Consider the following 14,871-nt stretch of genomic DNA (forward strand, 5'->3'; position numbering starts at 1 on the left):
GAACATTATAGAAGATGCTTAGCTTCGCACAATATAGAGATTAGCCCATTTTCGGGAAGAACATGGAATGGTAAAGGATCCAGCATGCGGAACAGTGAATTTCAAACGGAAATCGAGAGATGGGTTCAAAGTGTTATCTAATTGCTCACAAATAATGAATGCATTGACGATTTGCATTAATATGAATAACATAATAGACGAATTTCCAAGTTCGAAATACCCATTTCATGTTAACTTTTAAGAATCAAAACGACTTCTTTTCTTGCATTGTAAGGCGACCGCGACGGAGATGGATATGGAGATGCCTAATCATCAATCCCGGCTCTTGGTCTTGGCGATATAATTTGCTTCAACCACAGTGGCAAACTCCGGAGTTCCATTGTTTGCATTCAACGATAAGTCGAATTTATCTGTATAAATGCCGGTGACCTCCTATAATTAGAAATATAAATCAAAATTAATTAAGGAGGTATATAGAAACATAATAAGGTGAGTAAATATTCATTCACTGAAACAAATAACAAGCTAAATGGGCATTAAAGCAAACAAATCAATCAAGGTGGGGAGGAATAAGTATATCTCACTATCTCGTCCCCAGAAAGGGCAGAATCAATCAGATCATTCGATACTATCACTTCCACGCATCTCGGAAGTCGACATGCAGGCACACTTCCGGAGCTCTCTTGGAGTGTGAGTATCTGATAATTCCTGGACGACGATGTTGCCTAATGCAAGAAACAAACGGAATTGAATAATTTAAACACTTTCAACCTCTTTCTGCCAAATGATTTCAGAAGCATTTTTTGTTGTTAGAAAGTTTTTTTTTTTTAGCTAAAAACAAGGCAAGGTTTTGTATTTTTACTCGTTCTAAAACACTACCAAACAAGGCCTAATTAATTACCTGTTGCAACTTAGGAAATATGTTAGAGCATCGGGTCACAAGCCCTCGAATGCAAATCAAGGCATCCAAATGGGTTTCGCTGCGTTCAACAACATCATGTTAGAGATTCGGGAACAAAATTGAAATCAATATCATCAAAAAAGACGGACAATAGCCACTAAAGTAAAATTGGTTGCCCAAAGGCAAGGTGAAAAAATGAGAGTGGTTGTTCCATAAATACCTAATGTTGCGAATGGAAACGCACTTGCGGAGGTTGGTTATGCGAACGTAGATGCTTGGATGGACATTTTTGTAGTTTGGGTGTAAATTAAGCACAACATTTTTGGCAGCATCTTCAAAGGTTTCCAGAATAAGTCGGGGGGATTTGATCATCCAACGGGCAATTTGGATTTGAACGGGGAGAAGCTGCTCGTAATTGATCACCAGACTACACTTGTTGGCTGCAACAAAACAAATGGAGCATAAATCTTTTATCTTTGTGATCCAGATTTTTAAGAGGGACAATATACATATACTTATATATATATATATATATATATATATATATATTGATGTTTACCTGACACCATCTGATTGATGAGGCGCACGTACTCAACTTCAGTTTCATCATGCTGCTGCTGAACATTTTTACTGTGATGATTGACAAAGGTGAGTAGAAATTTTTTGAATTTCTCAGCTATAAATCTTCGCACTTCATCTTTAGCAACCCACTCTTTGATCGTCCCCTCAGGAAATAACATCTTCTCAAACTTGAGATCTTGGCCGAACTCGAAGCAGTAGTACTGGTCGCAGTGGTATTCGTCTCCAAAGTAGTCGTCCTCTTCCTCGATGCCGCTAAAGTATCCGTCGTCGTCGTCAACATTGTCGTCGTCGCTAATGTATTCGTCCTCATCGAAATCCATGATTAGCTGGTCATGCCCATTCATTCCTACTGCCATGCGTTGCATGCATAATCATTAGCTTTCAGTATTCTTAGAGAAAGCTGAATAATCACGACTTAGCGAAAACTTGAAAAGCAAACAAACAATATGTTTAACCCTAAACCCTATATATACTCTCCCTCGGAACTAGTGGAAGCCCATATGCTCAAACCGTTCAATATCCCTTAAGATCCTCCAGCGGTTAAAATTCAAGAAATCTAAAATATTTGTTAGTATATCTAAAAATCTCGGAAGAGGTAGTGTTGAAGATTTCACAATCAATTCATATCAAAACATCGGGTACGTACTACAATCAGAATTACAAAATAATAACAATAACAATTAAAAACAAGGAGAGAGAGAGAGAGAGAGAGAGAGAGAGAGAGAGAGGGAGTAATTATTTAAGTGTTACGCACTGTTAGCATGTGAAGATGGTGTGGTGCGGTGCTGCAGCTGATCGATCGGTTTTGATCAACCCTTTGCTCCTTCTGAAAACTGTGACTGAGAAGCTAGCGGAATCCAGATGATGTGATCAATTTCTTTAGCCTTAAGTTAGGGTTTTCAAGTCCAAGGAGGGAGAGATTAATTAAAGTCCTTTAAGAGTCAGGAGTTTTGATTGATGTTGGGACCCCTCCAATAAGCTTTATACGCCCGAGGTCCTCATTCCATTTAGTTTACTCTCCTAATCCAACTCAACCTTTTTTTTTAATTTTTTTTTTCTTTTTCCGTCTCTTTTTCGAGGATGGGGACATATTTGCAGTGGCACTAGAGCCAAGAAAACTCTCACCTCACCGAAGTTCGATTCCCCCCATCCTCAAATCTAACTAATGACCTTTTTTTTTTTTTTTTTTTTTTTTTTTTTTTTAAATCCCTTTCTATCACCAATTCGAGACGAACAGTCGAAGTAGAAGGATCATCAATGCGGAAACAATCTGAATTAAATTGCTCTCAAAATCAATATTTAGTAAACCTTTTTGATAACCAATTCGAGACCAAAGCCAGGCAAAAGGGCCACGTTTTGTACCCAGCTCGAAGGATCAGAGCTTCAGCAGAGAGAGGAGCTGAGTATGGAGAAGTCACTAACCGCCTTTGTACCCAGCTCGAAGGAGAGACGGTTATCCACGTGGAACCGGCTGCAACGGATTTGATATTTTGCAATTGGTGTACCGTTTTGGTTTCCTAAATGTAAGTGACCTATCTTAAATTGTTTTAAAATTTTAAATTCGTTTATAATACATTTTTTTTATGATTTGTTAAAATTGTTTCTCTTAAAACTCTGCAAAACCAATATAGACGTACATGCATGTTTTTCACGTTATTTTCATATGTACTGAGTTTTGTCGATTCTTCAAATCTTTATTCATAGTTTGGTGTGGAAGCATATTTTTCAATCTTGATATGTATTTCAGACTGCTCTAATGCAGGTGGTCAAAGTTTCAAATTCGTATGTAAGTGCAGCAAGCACACTACCTCGAAAAATTACTGACCTAATCAACGTATGTGAGCTTATTATGTAAATTTCCACACTTCATCCATCCCTAACCACGCAAGGAGAGTTTCTTTTTACCAAAAACGTTTGCTTCTATCTCTTTGTGGTACATGTTTGAACATATGTTTTCGTAACTAGACCTCCAAAACGGTAATTATTAGGCACATGCACGTACAAGGTCTAGATCTCGACTCGACATAAAGAAGGAATTTAACTAACAAATATATCAATGTAGCATGATAAATAAATTACATTTGTCGATATTTACCAAAAATTTATCCGGTATAAGTATCAAGAGAGACTTGCAAGTAAATTCAACATAGGTTGGGCAATATCAAATATCCTAGTAGTTTCAAGGACGATGTCGTCCGAAGCGGCAAAGAAGGCGAGGATGTGCGAGACGAAGGGCCTCTCGCCGTCGAATAAGGCTTCCCATAGGCGGATGTCGTGGCAGAGGTCGACCTCTTCGGCGGTCCAGAATGAGGCTTCCGCCTTCTTGCACATTACCTAGATTTCGGGTATTGGCAAGCTCCGTCATGGCCCAGTGCAGACAGTGCAACTGTCCAGGGCCCAGAATGTTATGGGGCACCAAAATTTGCTATACTAACAAATGTGGGGATATATAAGACAAAATAAATAAAAATTTGCAAACCCAGAAGTCGCGTCTTCTGAGTCTGACTCTTATCTTCGTATTCCTTCTTCGCAACTTGGAAGTCGCGTCGTGACACCTCACAGATCATAAAGTCATTATTAGGTATTATTCGCTATATATATATATATATTTTGGACGAGAGGTATTATTTGATATTATATATTTGGTTTTCTGACTCTTTTCTTAGTAATTTATTAATTTTTACAATATATGTTTGTTGGAATGATTGCGGTCTGGCCTCTCCTCCGATTTGGCCTCTTTCTTTTTAATGGATTTATTTTTTATTGCAGTTTGATAATGGATTTATGGCTCTATTTTGCAGCCAAATGTGAGACTGCATTTTGAGACGTCTGCAAAACCCGATTGGCGACTGCAAATTGCAAAACTCCTCGTCTACGAATTTCAGATTGGCATGGTTTGCTAGCTTGGGTTGATAATATTAGGTACTTTTTATAATGTATATTAGTAATTTTCTATTATATAGTTGGAATGATATGTGCAATGATAATTGTCACATCCCGCCCCGGGCCCCCATCACATCTCTGGCTCGACTCCATCGTAACACGATATTGTCCGGTTTGGGCCCCAAACACACTCTCACGATTTTGTTTCTGGGAACTCACGAGCAACTTCCCAAGAGGTCACCCATCCTGGGATTGCTCTAGCCCAAACTCGCTTTCACTTTGCTACTCTCTTTCACTTTGCTACTCTCCCCGTGCAAGTCCACCCAACAAATTAATTTTACCAAAATAATTGAATTAACACCCCAAGACCCGATCTCTCCCTCCCAACCATTGACAGTGCCAGGTCTCATTTGGTATTAATGTTATATTGAATTTTGGTGTATGCCTATTTAACTGAAAAATTATAGGGTGGGAGAGAGAGATGCAACACGAAGGAGAGAGAATTTGATGAATTGTAATGTGGATGTTATGTCACCTTATTATTCGTTTATTTATTTATAATAGTAGGAATGTAAATTGCTTACCTTTTAGTTATTACAACTATCTAAAAGATACCACAGAATCCTAATATGATTTATGCAATCACTTTTCTAACCAAATTAAGACTGCAACATATTTTTATTATTTATTATTTTATTTACAAATCATAGTTTTGTGCGTGGATCAAATATCAATTCCCCCCCACCACCCAAAAAAGAAAAGAAAAAGAGAATATATTATGTAGAGTGATTGGGTATGATTTGGTTTGGTCGGTCGGTTTGTAATTTTCTTTTTTGAAAAAAAATATTGTTCCTCCTGGAATGTGGAAGAATGTGAAAGTTAATTTTTGGGGTATTTTAGTTCCCTCCCCCTCCCCCCCCCCCCAAAAAAAGAAAAGAAAAAGAGAATATATTATGTAGAGTGATTGGGTATGATTTGGTTTGGTCGGTCGGTTTTATTTGTAATTTTCTTTTTTGAAAAAAAATATTGTTCCTCCTGGAATGTGGAAGAATGTGAAAGTTAATTTTTGGGGTATTTTAGTTGGATGAAGAAAGAGTTCAGGGTTTGGGATGTTGGGCGGAAGAGAGATCGGATTTTGGCTTGTTTTAGTTGAGGGTAATGCTACGTAAACTAAATTTGTAGATAAAATTTTGCAAACTAAATGACATGAAAGACGATGGTTGAGTTATTACATAAGCATTGATAAACGTGGTATTTCCTAATGATGACACATCATTTAGTTTACAAATTAACTAAATGACATGGAAGGTGATGATTAGGTTGTTACTTAAGCATTGATAAACGTACTAATTCCTATTGGTGACACATCATTTAGTTTACAAATTTAGGAGAGATTTTTCAATGTGACCGTCACACGGGGTGGTACACCACGTGTTGCTATATAAATGGTGGGATGTGTGTTAAAAAATTAATAACTTAAAAAATAAAAATTTTCACTACTTACATAAAAACATGTGGTGTACCACCTGTATTCCCGTCACAACTAAAAATTTGTTCAAATTTAGCTTCCCTAGCATCACCCTTTAGTTGAAGACCACTACTCATCTAGTAATTATGTAAAACATTTACCCGCGAATGTGGAAATTGATTTGTGCAAAATAAGCATAGATGTGGGCATAGACATGTGTTTATGCAATAATACAAGGCAGAAAAATAATATTTCAACTAGGAACATTATAGAAGATCCTTAGCTCCGCACAGTATAGAGATTAGCATACTTCGCCCAAGTTCGATTCCCACACCACCCCCCCCCCCCCCCCCCTCAAATCTAACTAATGACCCTTTTTTTTTTTTTTTTTTAAAACCTCTTTCTATCACCAATTCGAGACGAACAGTCGAAGTAGAAGGATCATCAATGCGGAAACAATCTGAATTGAATTGGTCTCAAAATCAATATTTTGTAAACCTTTTTGATAACCAATTCGAGACCAACCCTCAACTAGAGTCGCAGATTACCACCCCTACACCAAAGCCAGGCAAAAGTTCCATATTTGCCGTGTTCGTGTCGTTTTCGTATAATACATGTTATCTTAAAGGTTCATGTCATGTTACATCCATTATCTTAACGTACGGATTCTTAACAAGTCGGGTCATTTTACCCCGTTATGACCCGTTAAGAATTCTTTTTCTTCCTAAATTTGCTCATATCACATTACCACATAAATATTACTTAAAAACAAAAAACCACAAATTTCACCAACCCTAGAAACGAAAAACCCTAAATTGAAGAAACGAAACCAATCTTAACTTGAAAACTAATTCGAAGCAAAACCCTATATTTTCAAAGTAATTCGAAAGAATCAAATAGGAAGTAAAAGGTAAACTCATACTAAAAAGTCGAATACGAATGCGAAGTAAAAGTTATAAATGGTAATCATAAGAAGAAGTAAAAGTATATAATTGTTTTTCAGATAAAGGTAACATCTGAAACGTACGCAGCCATCACTCGATATCGATCTCGATCATGTCACGCACACCTCGCGATGGCAGCACCCTTGAAAAAGAAAAAGAAAACTACAGTCAGTTAAAAACCCACATGATACAAATTATTAAAACTTAAAAGGGAATTAAGCAAATGAAATCAAGCAAGCAAGATGTTCAGAGACGTACCTTTTAACCTGAAACATGTGGATTGCAAACAAATGCTCCCTCATCTTAGCTATCTCACCCCTGCGCCTCGCGGGCTCCCCAACCTTGAAGGCAGTTCCAGGCATCCTCCCTGTAGACCCCGAGGCATAGCGTTTCTTCAGCGACCAGGAGGAATACTTCACTTCAAATCTAAGTCTGCACCTTCGCACATAGCCGTCATCCAACCTGACCAAAATGTTGTGTACATCATTCCAGCTTGTCAGCTGCTGGCGGGTTGCTTCGCCAAGCCTGAAAATCCTCTTGCCCAGGTGCATGAACACGGGCACATTGGCAGAATGCGTGTCTTCTTGCCGAATGTTCCTGACATAGTTTTTGGTCAGGAGCCCAGAACCAAGAATCAGGGCAAGCACACAAAATAATGCTTCGATTGGGAAACAGATGGAGTTGTAGCCAGCCAAATTAAAATTTAAAGGGTTTAAAATCACATAAATATATCAAGTCATTTCTCAAATTCCAAGAAGCTGAATTTATACACATATGATAGTAAATAAGCAAGTGAGTCAGTCCTACCAGACACGGGGCCTCGCCATTTCTTCAACATTAGGAAGCATTTCTTCAACATTAGGAATCATTTCTTCGGATCGCGCGACACCGCCTTCCAAAACAATTTGAAAGAAAAATAAATAAACATTTTGAGAGAGAGAGAGAAAGAGAGAGAGAGAGAGAGAGAGAGAGAGAGAGAGATTTCTTCGGATCGAGCGTCACCGCCTTCCAAAACAATGGAAAGAAATATAAAGAAAACGAACGAGAGAAAAAGAGAGAAAGAGAGAAAGAGAGAGAGAGAGAGAGAGAGATGGAGACCTGCCATTTCTTCAACATTAGGAAGCATTTCGCTGCATTGATCGTCACCGCCTCCCATAGCAAGAAAAATCAAGAAAGCAGAGAGAAGAGAGAGAGAGAGAGAGAGAGAGAGAGAGAGAATCAGAGCTTCAGCAGAGAGAGGAGCTGAGTATGGAGAAGTCACTATCGCCTTTGTACCCAGCTCGAAGGAAAGACCGTTATCCACGTGGCCGAACCGGCTGTATCAAATGGAGAAGTCACTAACCGTCTCTGTACCCAGCTCGAAGGAGAGACCGTTATCCACGTGGCCGAACCGGCTGCAACGGATTTGATATTTTGCAATTGGTGTACCGTTTTGGTTTCCTAAATGTAAGTGACGTATCTTTAATTGTTTGAAAATTTTAAATTCGTTTATAATACATTTGTGTATGATTTGTCAAAATTGTTTCTTTTAAAACTGCAAAACTAATATAGAAGTACATGCATGTTTTTCACGTTATTTTCATATGTACTGAGTTTTGTCGATTCTTCAAATCTTTATTCATAGTTTGGTGTGGAAGCATATTTTTCAATCTTGATGTGTATTTCAGACTGCTCTAATCCAGGTGGTCAAAGTTTCAAATTCGTATGTAAGTGCAGCAAGCACGCTACCTCGAAAAATTACTGGCCTAATCAACGTATGCCAGCTTATTATGTAAATTTCCACACTTCATCCATCCCCAACCACTCAAGGAGAGTTTCTTTTTACCAAAAACGTTTGCTTCTATCTCGTTGTGGTACATATTTGAACATATGTCAATGTAGCATGATAAATAAATTACACATCAACTCGTACAAGTTCTAGATCTCGACTCGACATAAAGAAGTAATTTAACCAACAAATATATCGATGTAGCATGATAAATAAATTACATTTGTCGATATTTACCAAAAATTTATCCGGTATAAGTATCAAGAGAGACGTGCAAGTAAATTCAGCATAGGTTGGGCAATATCAAATATCCTAGTAGTTTCCAGGACGATGTCGTCCGAAGCGGCAAAGGAGGCGAGGATGTGCGAGACGAAGGGCCTCTCGCCGTCGAATAAGGCTTCCCATAGGCGGATGTCGTGCCAGAGGTCGACCTCTGTCGTAAATAGAGGGTCGCAAAAGAGTCTTTTTCTTGTAGTGCCAAGACCTGATCTCTCCCTCTCAACCATTGTCTGAGCCAAATCTCATTTGGTATTAATATTATATTGAATTTTGTTGTAGGTCTATTTAACTTAAAAATTATAGGGTGGGAGAGAGAGGTGCTGTGCGAAGGAGAGAGAATTTGATAAATTGTGATGAAGATGTTATGTCACCTCATTATGCGTTTATTTATTTATAATAATAGGAATGTAAATTTCTTACCTTTTGGTTATTGCAACCATCTAAAAGATACTACAGAATCCCAATATGATTTACGCAACCACATTTCTAACCAAATTAAGACTGCAACATATTTTTATTATTTATTATTTTATTTACAAGTCATAGTTTTGTGCGAGGATCAAATATCAATGAAAAACAAATACGTTGATCATTTGATATGTCATCAATGAAAAACAAATACGTTAATCAATATTTAAATAACAATCTAAATTATCAATAACCACGTCATGTGGTTTGCAAAATTTGGTATAAATAGTTTGCCTCCCTTCCATTAACAATTAACTTTTCTTAACTTTGTCTTTATATTAATTTTCTTACCAATTAATTCATTATCAACCAATGTAAACTCATTACCAATTAATGCAACATCCCGTCCCTAATTTTACGATTTTATTAATTTTAAAAAGATGAAATTGATGAAAATGCCCCTGGAGACGAGATTGTTGATTTTTGTTGACCGTCATTTTGTGATACGTATGAGTTATTATTTTACCGTATTCTTGAAGTACTCGACGGTACGAACGCGTAGGTGCATGTGGAACCAAAATAGGACTTACGGTTAAAATTTCACGGATTTACTAATCCGAAATATTTTTTTTTAAGAAATTATTACTTTTATTATTTTATTAATATTTGGGGATATTTTTAATATTTTATTATTTTTCTGGCAGTGGGACCCATACTCACACCGAACTCACCTTTCCTTCTCTTCCGCATGGCATTCTCACCCAACTTTCTCAAGCACTCTCTCTCTTCTCCCTCACTTCCCTCCCGAGTCTCTCTTTTGCAACACCGACGGCAACACCTGCCACCACACACCATCTTTTCTGAAGAACACCTCATTCACGAACTCTTTCTCAACAAATGATGACGGAGTCACATAACCCAAAGCCCTGGACGTGGCCACTCTCTCTTCATTTTCCTTATCGATGCACAGTGGCACCGCCACAGTTCAAGAATTTCTCCGACGAGGGTAAACTTCGAAAACTCCTTAAACTTTTTCAAATCACATTTTTTAGTACGATTAAAATATTTTTAAAAGTTTGAAGTGATGGTTGAATGCAGAACAAACTCGAGGAAATCTCTCCAGTTTTCTAGCAAAGGACCCGCGGGTTGCAGGCTATTTTCCGACCACTACTTGACCCAATATCGGCATGACTCAAATCCCTACTTTCCTAGCTACACTATGGTATTTAAATGGCGAGTTTTGGTTGAGTTTTTGGAGCTAAACAGAGCCGTGGTAGTTTCCTGGCCAAAATACCCAGCTCTCAACGGTTGCAGCGGCAATCGAGGAAATAAAAAGGCCCAAGTCGAATCTATGAACCGGCCCAAACCTTCAGCCAGTTGACTCGATTCGGCCTATTTCCAAAAATGCATCTGGAACCTGGAATTTTCTTGGGATATTCTTTAGAATATTCCTTGTGTTGACTTTTACGAAATTTTCTCTAAAATCTTCCTAGGCTAATTTCGATGCCTCGAGTCCATTTTGGACATCCATTTAGTGAAATTCCGAAGTTTTAACGTAATTGACCGCCGCGGCTCGGTTGACTTTTTAAGGTTGATCGTTGACTTTTTACGAAAATTGCCTGGAACCATTCCTAGTGTATTTCGCCGCCATGATTCCAAATCCGCACTCCGTTTTCCGATGTTTAATCGTTCTAGTTGAGTTTTATTAATGGGTCCCAATATGATGCTTAGGTGCGATTCCTATCGGAGACTCTGGCCTTCATAGTCCGAACGGCTGCGGCCTTGTATATGTGAGTGGGTCTTTTCTTTTATATGGTATTTGTATTTATTGAGTTTCGATGTATCTATATTTAGTATTGAATTTTCTACGTGATGCCATAATTAAACTAACGTGTATGAGAAATGTCTTACGATTGGGAAATTATAAAATAATCCTGCGGGATGCTCATGTAAGAGGACTATAGTGGATGCTTTAATTAAATGTACGGCTATGGATAGTATTATGTTGACTAAAGTTATTGAATTATTGTGGCATGACCATATTTACGTTATCTACTCATCGTGTGCTACACTAGCATTTGTACTCGCCTGGACCAGGGCCAGGCTTCACGTCACGCTCACTTTGGATCCACTGTAGGTGCCAGTCCTGTCCTAGATTGCTATAGGCAATTAGGACTCGTATGTGATGCGCATATCGCTTATCTTCACATGATTGTAGTACTAGAGCATAAATCATTATTGCACCCAGTCATGTTCATGTCAGAATACCTCTGCATGAACTCGTGTGTCAGCATATGTGAATGAGCACTCGATACGATATGTTTGTTTATGCGAGATTATGTGATTACCGGAACTTAGTTGTTTATTTTCAAAATATTGTGAAGTATTGAAATCTGGAGATATTGAGGTTATGGTAAGTATTTTCATAATATACATAGTATGTTATTTTTTGAAAACTATACTTGTTTTATGGCGAGGGGTTATTATGTTTTCGAAAAGGTTTTTACAAAGCTTTATTTTTAGGCACACTCACCCTTGTTTTTCGCCCTCCAGGTTTTAGTAGCAGAGCTTTCGTGTTGATGAGGATTCTTGGCAAATCTTGGTGTAGGAGATTCCCTTCGTTTGTATAATTTTCATTCTACTTACTTTACTTATGCTTTGACATCACTTGTGAAATGGGTTCATTCCCGCTCACAAGCACACTCTCGCATTTAGGCATTTTTAGGTTTAAATTTACTCACATTTTCCACCTCGCTACACTTTATGACTTCGGCCGACATAGCTCGATTCGGAATTCAAGTTAACACTCTGGGTCGGGGTGTGTCAATTAACATTCCTTAGTTAGAAACGTTTCAAGAATGAATCTATTCCAGGAAAAAATTGTAATTTTCAGAATGTTTACTTTTTTTTTTTTTATTAAAAACATTCCACTATTAATTATTAAATGGAGTTTTGATGAAGTCGTTCACGAACCGTCCCGAAATGTCAACGAAAGAAAATGGAAAACAAATGCCGCAAGGATTTGGGGTTAGAATCAAAGTCTATGTTTGGACCTAATCCAAACTTATTTCTGTCAAGTTATGATTTTGGGCTTTTGCCCCGTGTGCCGAAGATGTTATTGGGCTTAATTCGGATTGAGTGCAAACTCAAAGACGGTGCGTTTAGTCATTCCATTCTATCACTGACAAATGAAGCCTCGAGGAGGAGTCAATCCTTTTCTCTCGCTTGGTCAAAAGCACGTACACACAGGATGTGGATCTCCACTCGACATTTTACCAAAAATTCAGCATGGACCAAGCGATATCCATATCGCAATAGTTTTACATCCTTTTCTCTCGATTGAGAGATTGGAGGCTATCGGGAATCCCATCAACACAAGTCCAATCCTCTAGTCAACTAGGGTTTAGAGTTTTACTCCAGGTACAATACAAAGCTAGGGTTTAGTCCTTTGTCCAACATGGCTTCTTATGTTGTAATTAGCCTAGAATTAAGGAATCATGTTCTCCTTGTTATTGTAAATAGATTAGGAAACAAGAAAAACAAAAGGTGGTAAAAAGATGATGATTACGAGGCCGGCTGTTATATTGTTTTCCAAATTTGCCTCAACAATTTTCAGAATTTAGATTTTACTAAATAGGACGTCATATAATATTTGTCATGACAACATGTCCACGTAAAAATGTGAATCTAATATATATATATATATATACAACTCTCGAAAAATGTGTGTTGCACGAATCTCTAGTTCACATTTATTTATAAAAATTAAAACGCTTTTGGAGCGTAATTGCATTCACAATAAGAAAATATCATGATGTCTAAATTACAACTTTGAGAGTATACGAACCCGGCCCTTCTCTTACCAGAGAGGCTAAAACTGCTTGCATTCTTCTAGATAACTTCAACTTGGCATGTCTCTGAACCCTTTTGAAACAACAAAATTTCCTTGCACAAGTCCTCTTTTGTAAGACATGCGGGATTACCTACGAAATTCCTTGTAGAAATAGTAATCTTATTCAAAACCTCACCGTAGTTTAACAAGTACTTGAGCACTTGAACCTCCTCCTGTTCTCCGTGGAATCCACGCATAGAGACAGTCTTAAGGTGTGACGAGAGACACCCCGGCACAAGCGTTGGTGGATTGACTGGCTTGTAATCGTGATTCCATGCCGTACGATGAAGGTTTAAGATCAAGTGTTTCATACTAGGACATTTCTTGAGCAACTCTATTACAAGGTCCCAGCAAAAGCAACGAAGATCTAACTCCAGTTGGTTCAGATTCTCATAATCCGGCAGATAGCGTGCTTCCAGATACTGAGGAGCTAAAAATGTTAAATATTTAACACTTGAAGTACCTGCAAGTAACTTAGATATATTGGGAACATAAGATGGATATCGATGCTTATGTTTTGGTGCTATATATTTGACGTGAACTTTGGCCTTGACCAAAGATTTAGAATTGTCCAAAACATAATTCGACGTCAAAGAAGGCCAATCGATGTTGACATTGAGGTTTTCAAGTCTCGGGGCATCAACGAAAAACTTGCAGTCGAGATTATCAGTTGTTAACGTCTTCAGCTGAGGTGCGGAGATGTTAAGTTCCAAAACATCTCCACCCACGTTTTCAACTATAGTCAAATCTTCAAGAGCAGGGCAGTTCAGAAAGATCTTTACCCTTCTCTCATTAATATAGTCCCGAAACGTAACATGAAGGTACTTGAGGCTTGGGAAACAACCTGATGTAGATGGACTATAGGTAAGACAATTTGTGTCCAACTTCAGACTCACCAATGATCTGCACTGGAAAACGCTAGGAGGCATTTCAAATTTCTCGAAGGAATCATAATTATTATTACTAAACAAATAAAGATCAAGGTCAATGACATTGTTTTTTATGGCAGTGGATATCCATCTATGAATGCGAGAGAAATCTTCATCTTTGAAAGCGAAAGAGTGACAGTGAAGACATAGTCTTCTAATGTTGCATGATGAGCCGCATAATTTAATCACGCAGTCAACAAATCTCATAAACCTCGTTTGTTGTTGAGGTCCAGAAGAAAAATCTCTGCTATCAAACTGTAGGCTAATGGGAGCACTGGTACACCATACGTTGTTCCATCTTGTAGACAAAATCGTGGTCCGCACGGCATGTAAAGTTGGAAGGAACGAAAGTAAGTGACAAAGAATTGCATCCGGTAATTCACTGATCCTATCTCCAGGAGGAGTTTGGCGTTTTGCTTTCGAATCCATTGCTCCTTAAAGACGATCTTGTTGGTTTTGGAGTTCTGATCATACGAACATATGAATGGTATATATAGGCTAAAGACTAAGTTAGAGTTATCGGTTTTCTTGTAGTCCGGTTAGAGATTAAGTCCAACACATCTAAGGGCTTACTTGTGAAACAAGGGATTAAAATTAGCGAGAGAACTAACTCCTTGCGGTATTGGTATATTTAAATTTGATACCGATCCTATATAGATATATATCCGGATTACGTACTGTGTGAGAAAGTAAAGGAATTTGGAGCTAAAATTATTTATTCAAAATCAATGAAATCTTTGTAAGTTAGTCATATATCAGTGATCGATTATTGTTTTGAACCTCAATAAAATATTTTGATTAATTAGGCACAAATTAA

The 14,871-nt window shown here is 37.9% G+C and overlaps 2 protein-coding genes across 2 annotated transcripts; both read right to left on the reverse strand.

The window, feature by feature from the left end:
• Positions 1-312: 312 nt before the first annotated feature.
• Positions 313-1,839, reverse strand: LOC137739229 (DNA replication licensing factor MCM2-like). The gene is made up of 5 exons (XM_068478780.1): positions 1,461-1,839; positions 1,122-1,341; positions 902-980; positions 585-725; positions 313-432 (listed from the first exon to the last, which is right to left on the reverse strand). The coding sequence occupies exons 1-5, from the start codon at positions 1,837-1,839 to the stop codon at positions 313-315; spliced, it is 939 nt and encodes a 312-aa protein (XP_068334881.1).
• Positions 1,840-13,124: 11,285 nt separating this feature from the next.
• On the reverse strand, positions 13,125-14,483 carry LOC137739231 (F-box/FBD/LRR-repeat protein At5g22660-like). Its single transcript, XM_068478782.1, has one exon. It carries the CDS (start codon positions 14,481-14,483, stop codon positions 13,125-13,127), a length of 1,359 nt encoding a protein of 452 aa, XP_068334883.1.
• Between the last annotated feature and the right edge of the window lie 388 nt (positions 14,484-14,871).

The sequence above is a fragment of the Pyrus communis genome, chromosome 7, assembly GCF_963583255.1.
Source record: "Pyrus communis chromosome 7, drPyrComm1.1, whole genome shotgun sequence".
Lineage (NCBI taxonomy): Eukaryota > Viridiplantae > Streptophyta > Magnoliopsida > Rosales > Rosaceae > Pyrus > Pyrus communis.

Bases quoted from the DNA above. Each gene is read 5' to 3' on its own strand.
- LOC137739231 (XM_068478782.1), bottom strand. From the start codon at position 14,483: ATGGATTCGAAAGCAAAACGCCAAACTCCTCCTGGAGATAGGATCAGT.
- LOC137739229 (XM_068478780.1), bottom strand. From the start codon at position 1,839: ATGGCAGTAGGAATGAATGGGCATGACCAGCTAATCATGGATTTCGAT. The intron at 1,342-1,460 runs GTAAACATCAAT...GTTTTGTTGCAG, and splicing joins CATCAATCAGATGGTGTCAG to CCAACAAGTGTAGTCTGGTG. The intron at 981-1,121 runs GTATTTATGGAA...TGTTGAACGCAG, and splicing joins GTTTCCATTCGCAACATTAG to CGAAACCCATTTGGATGCCT.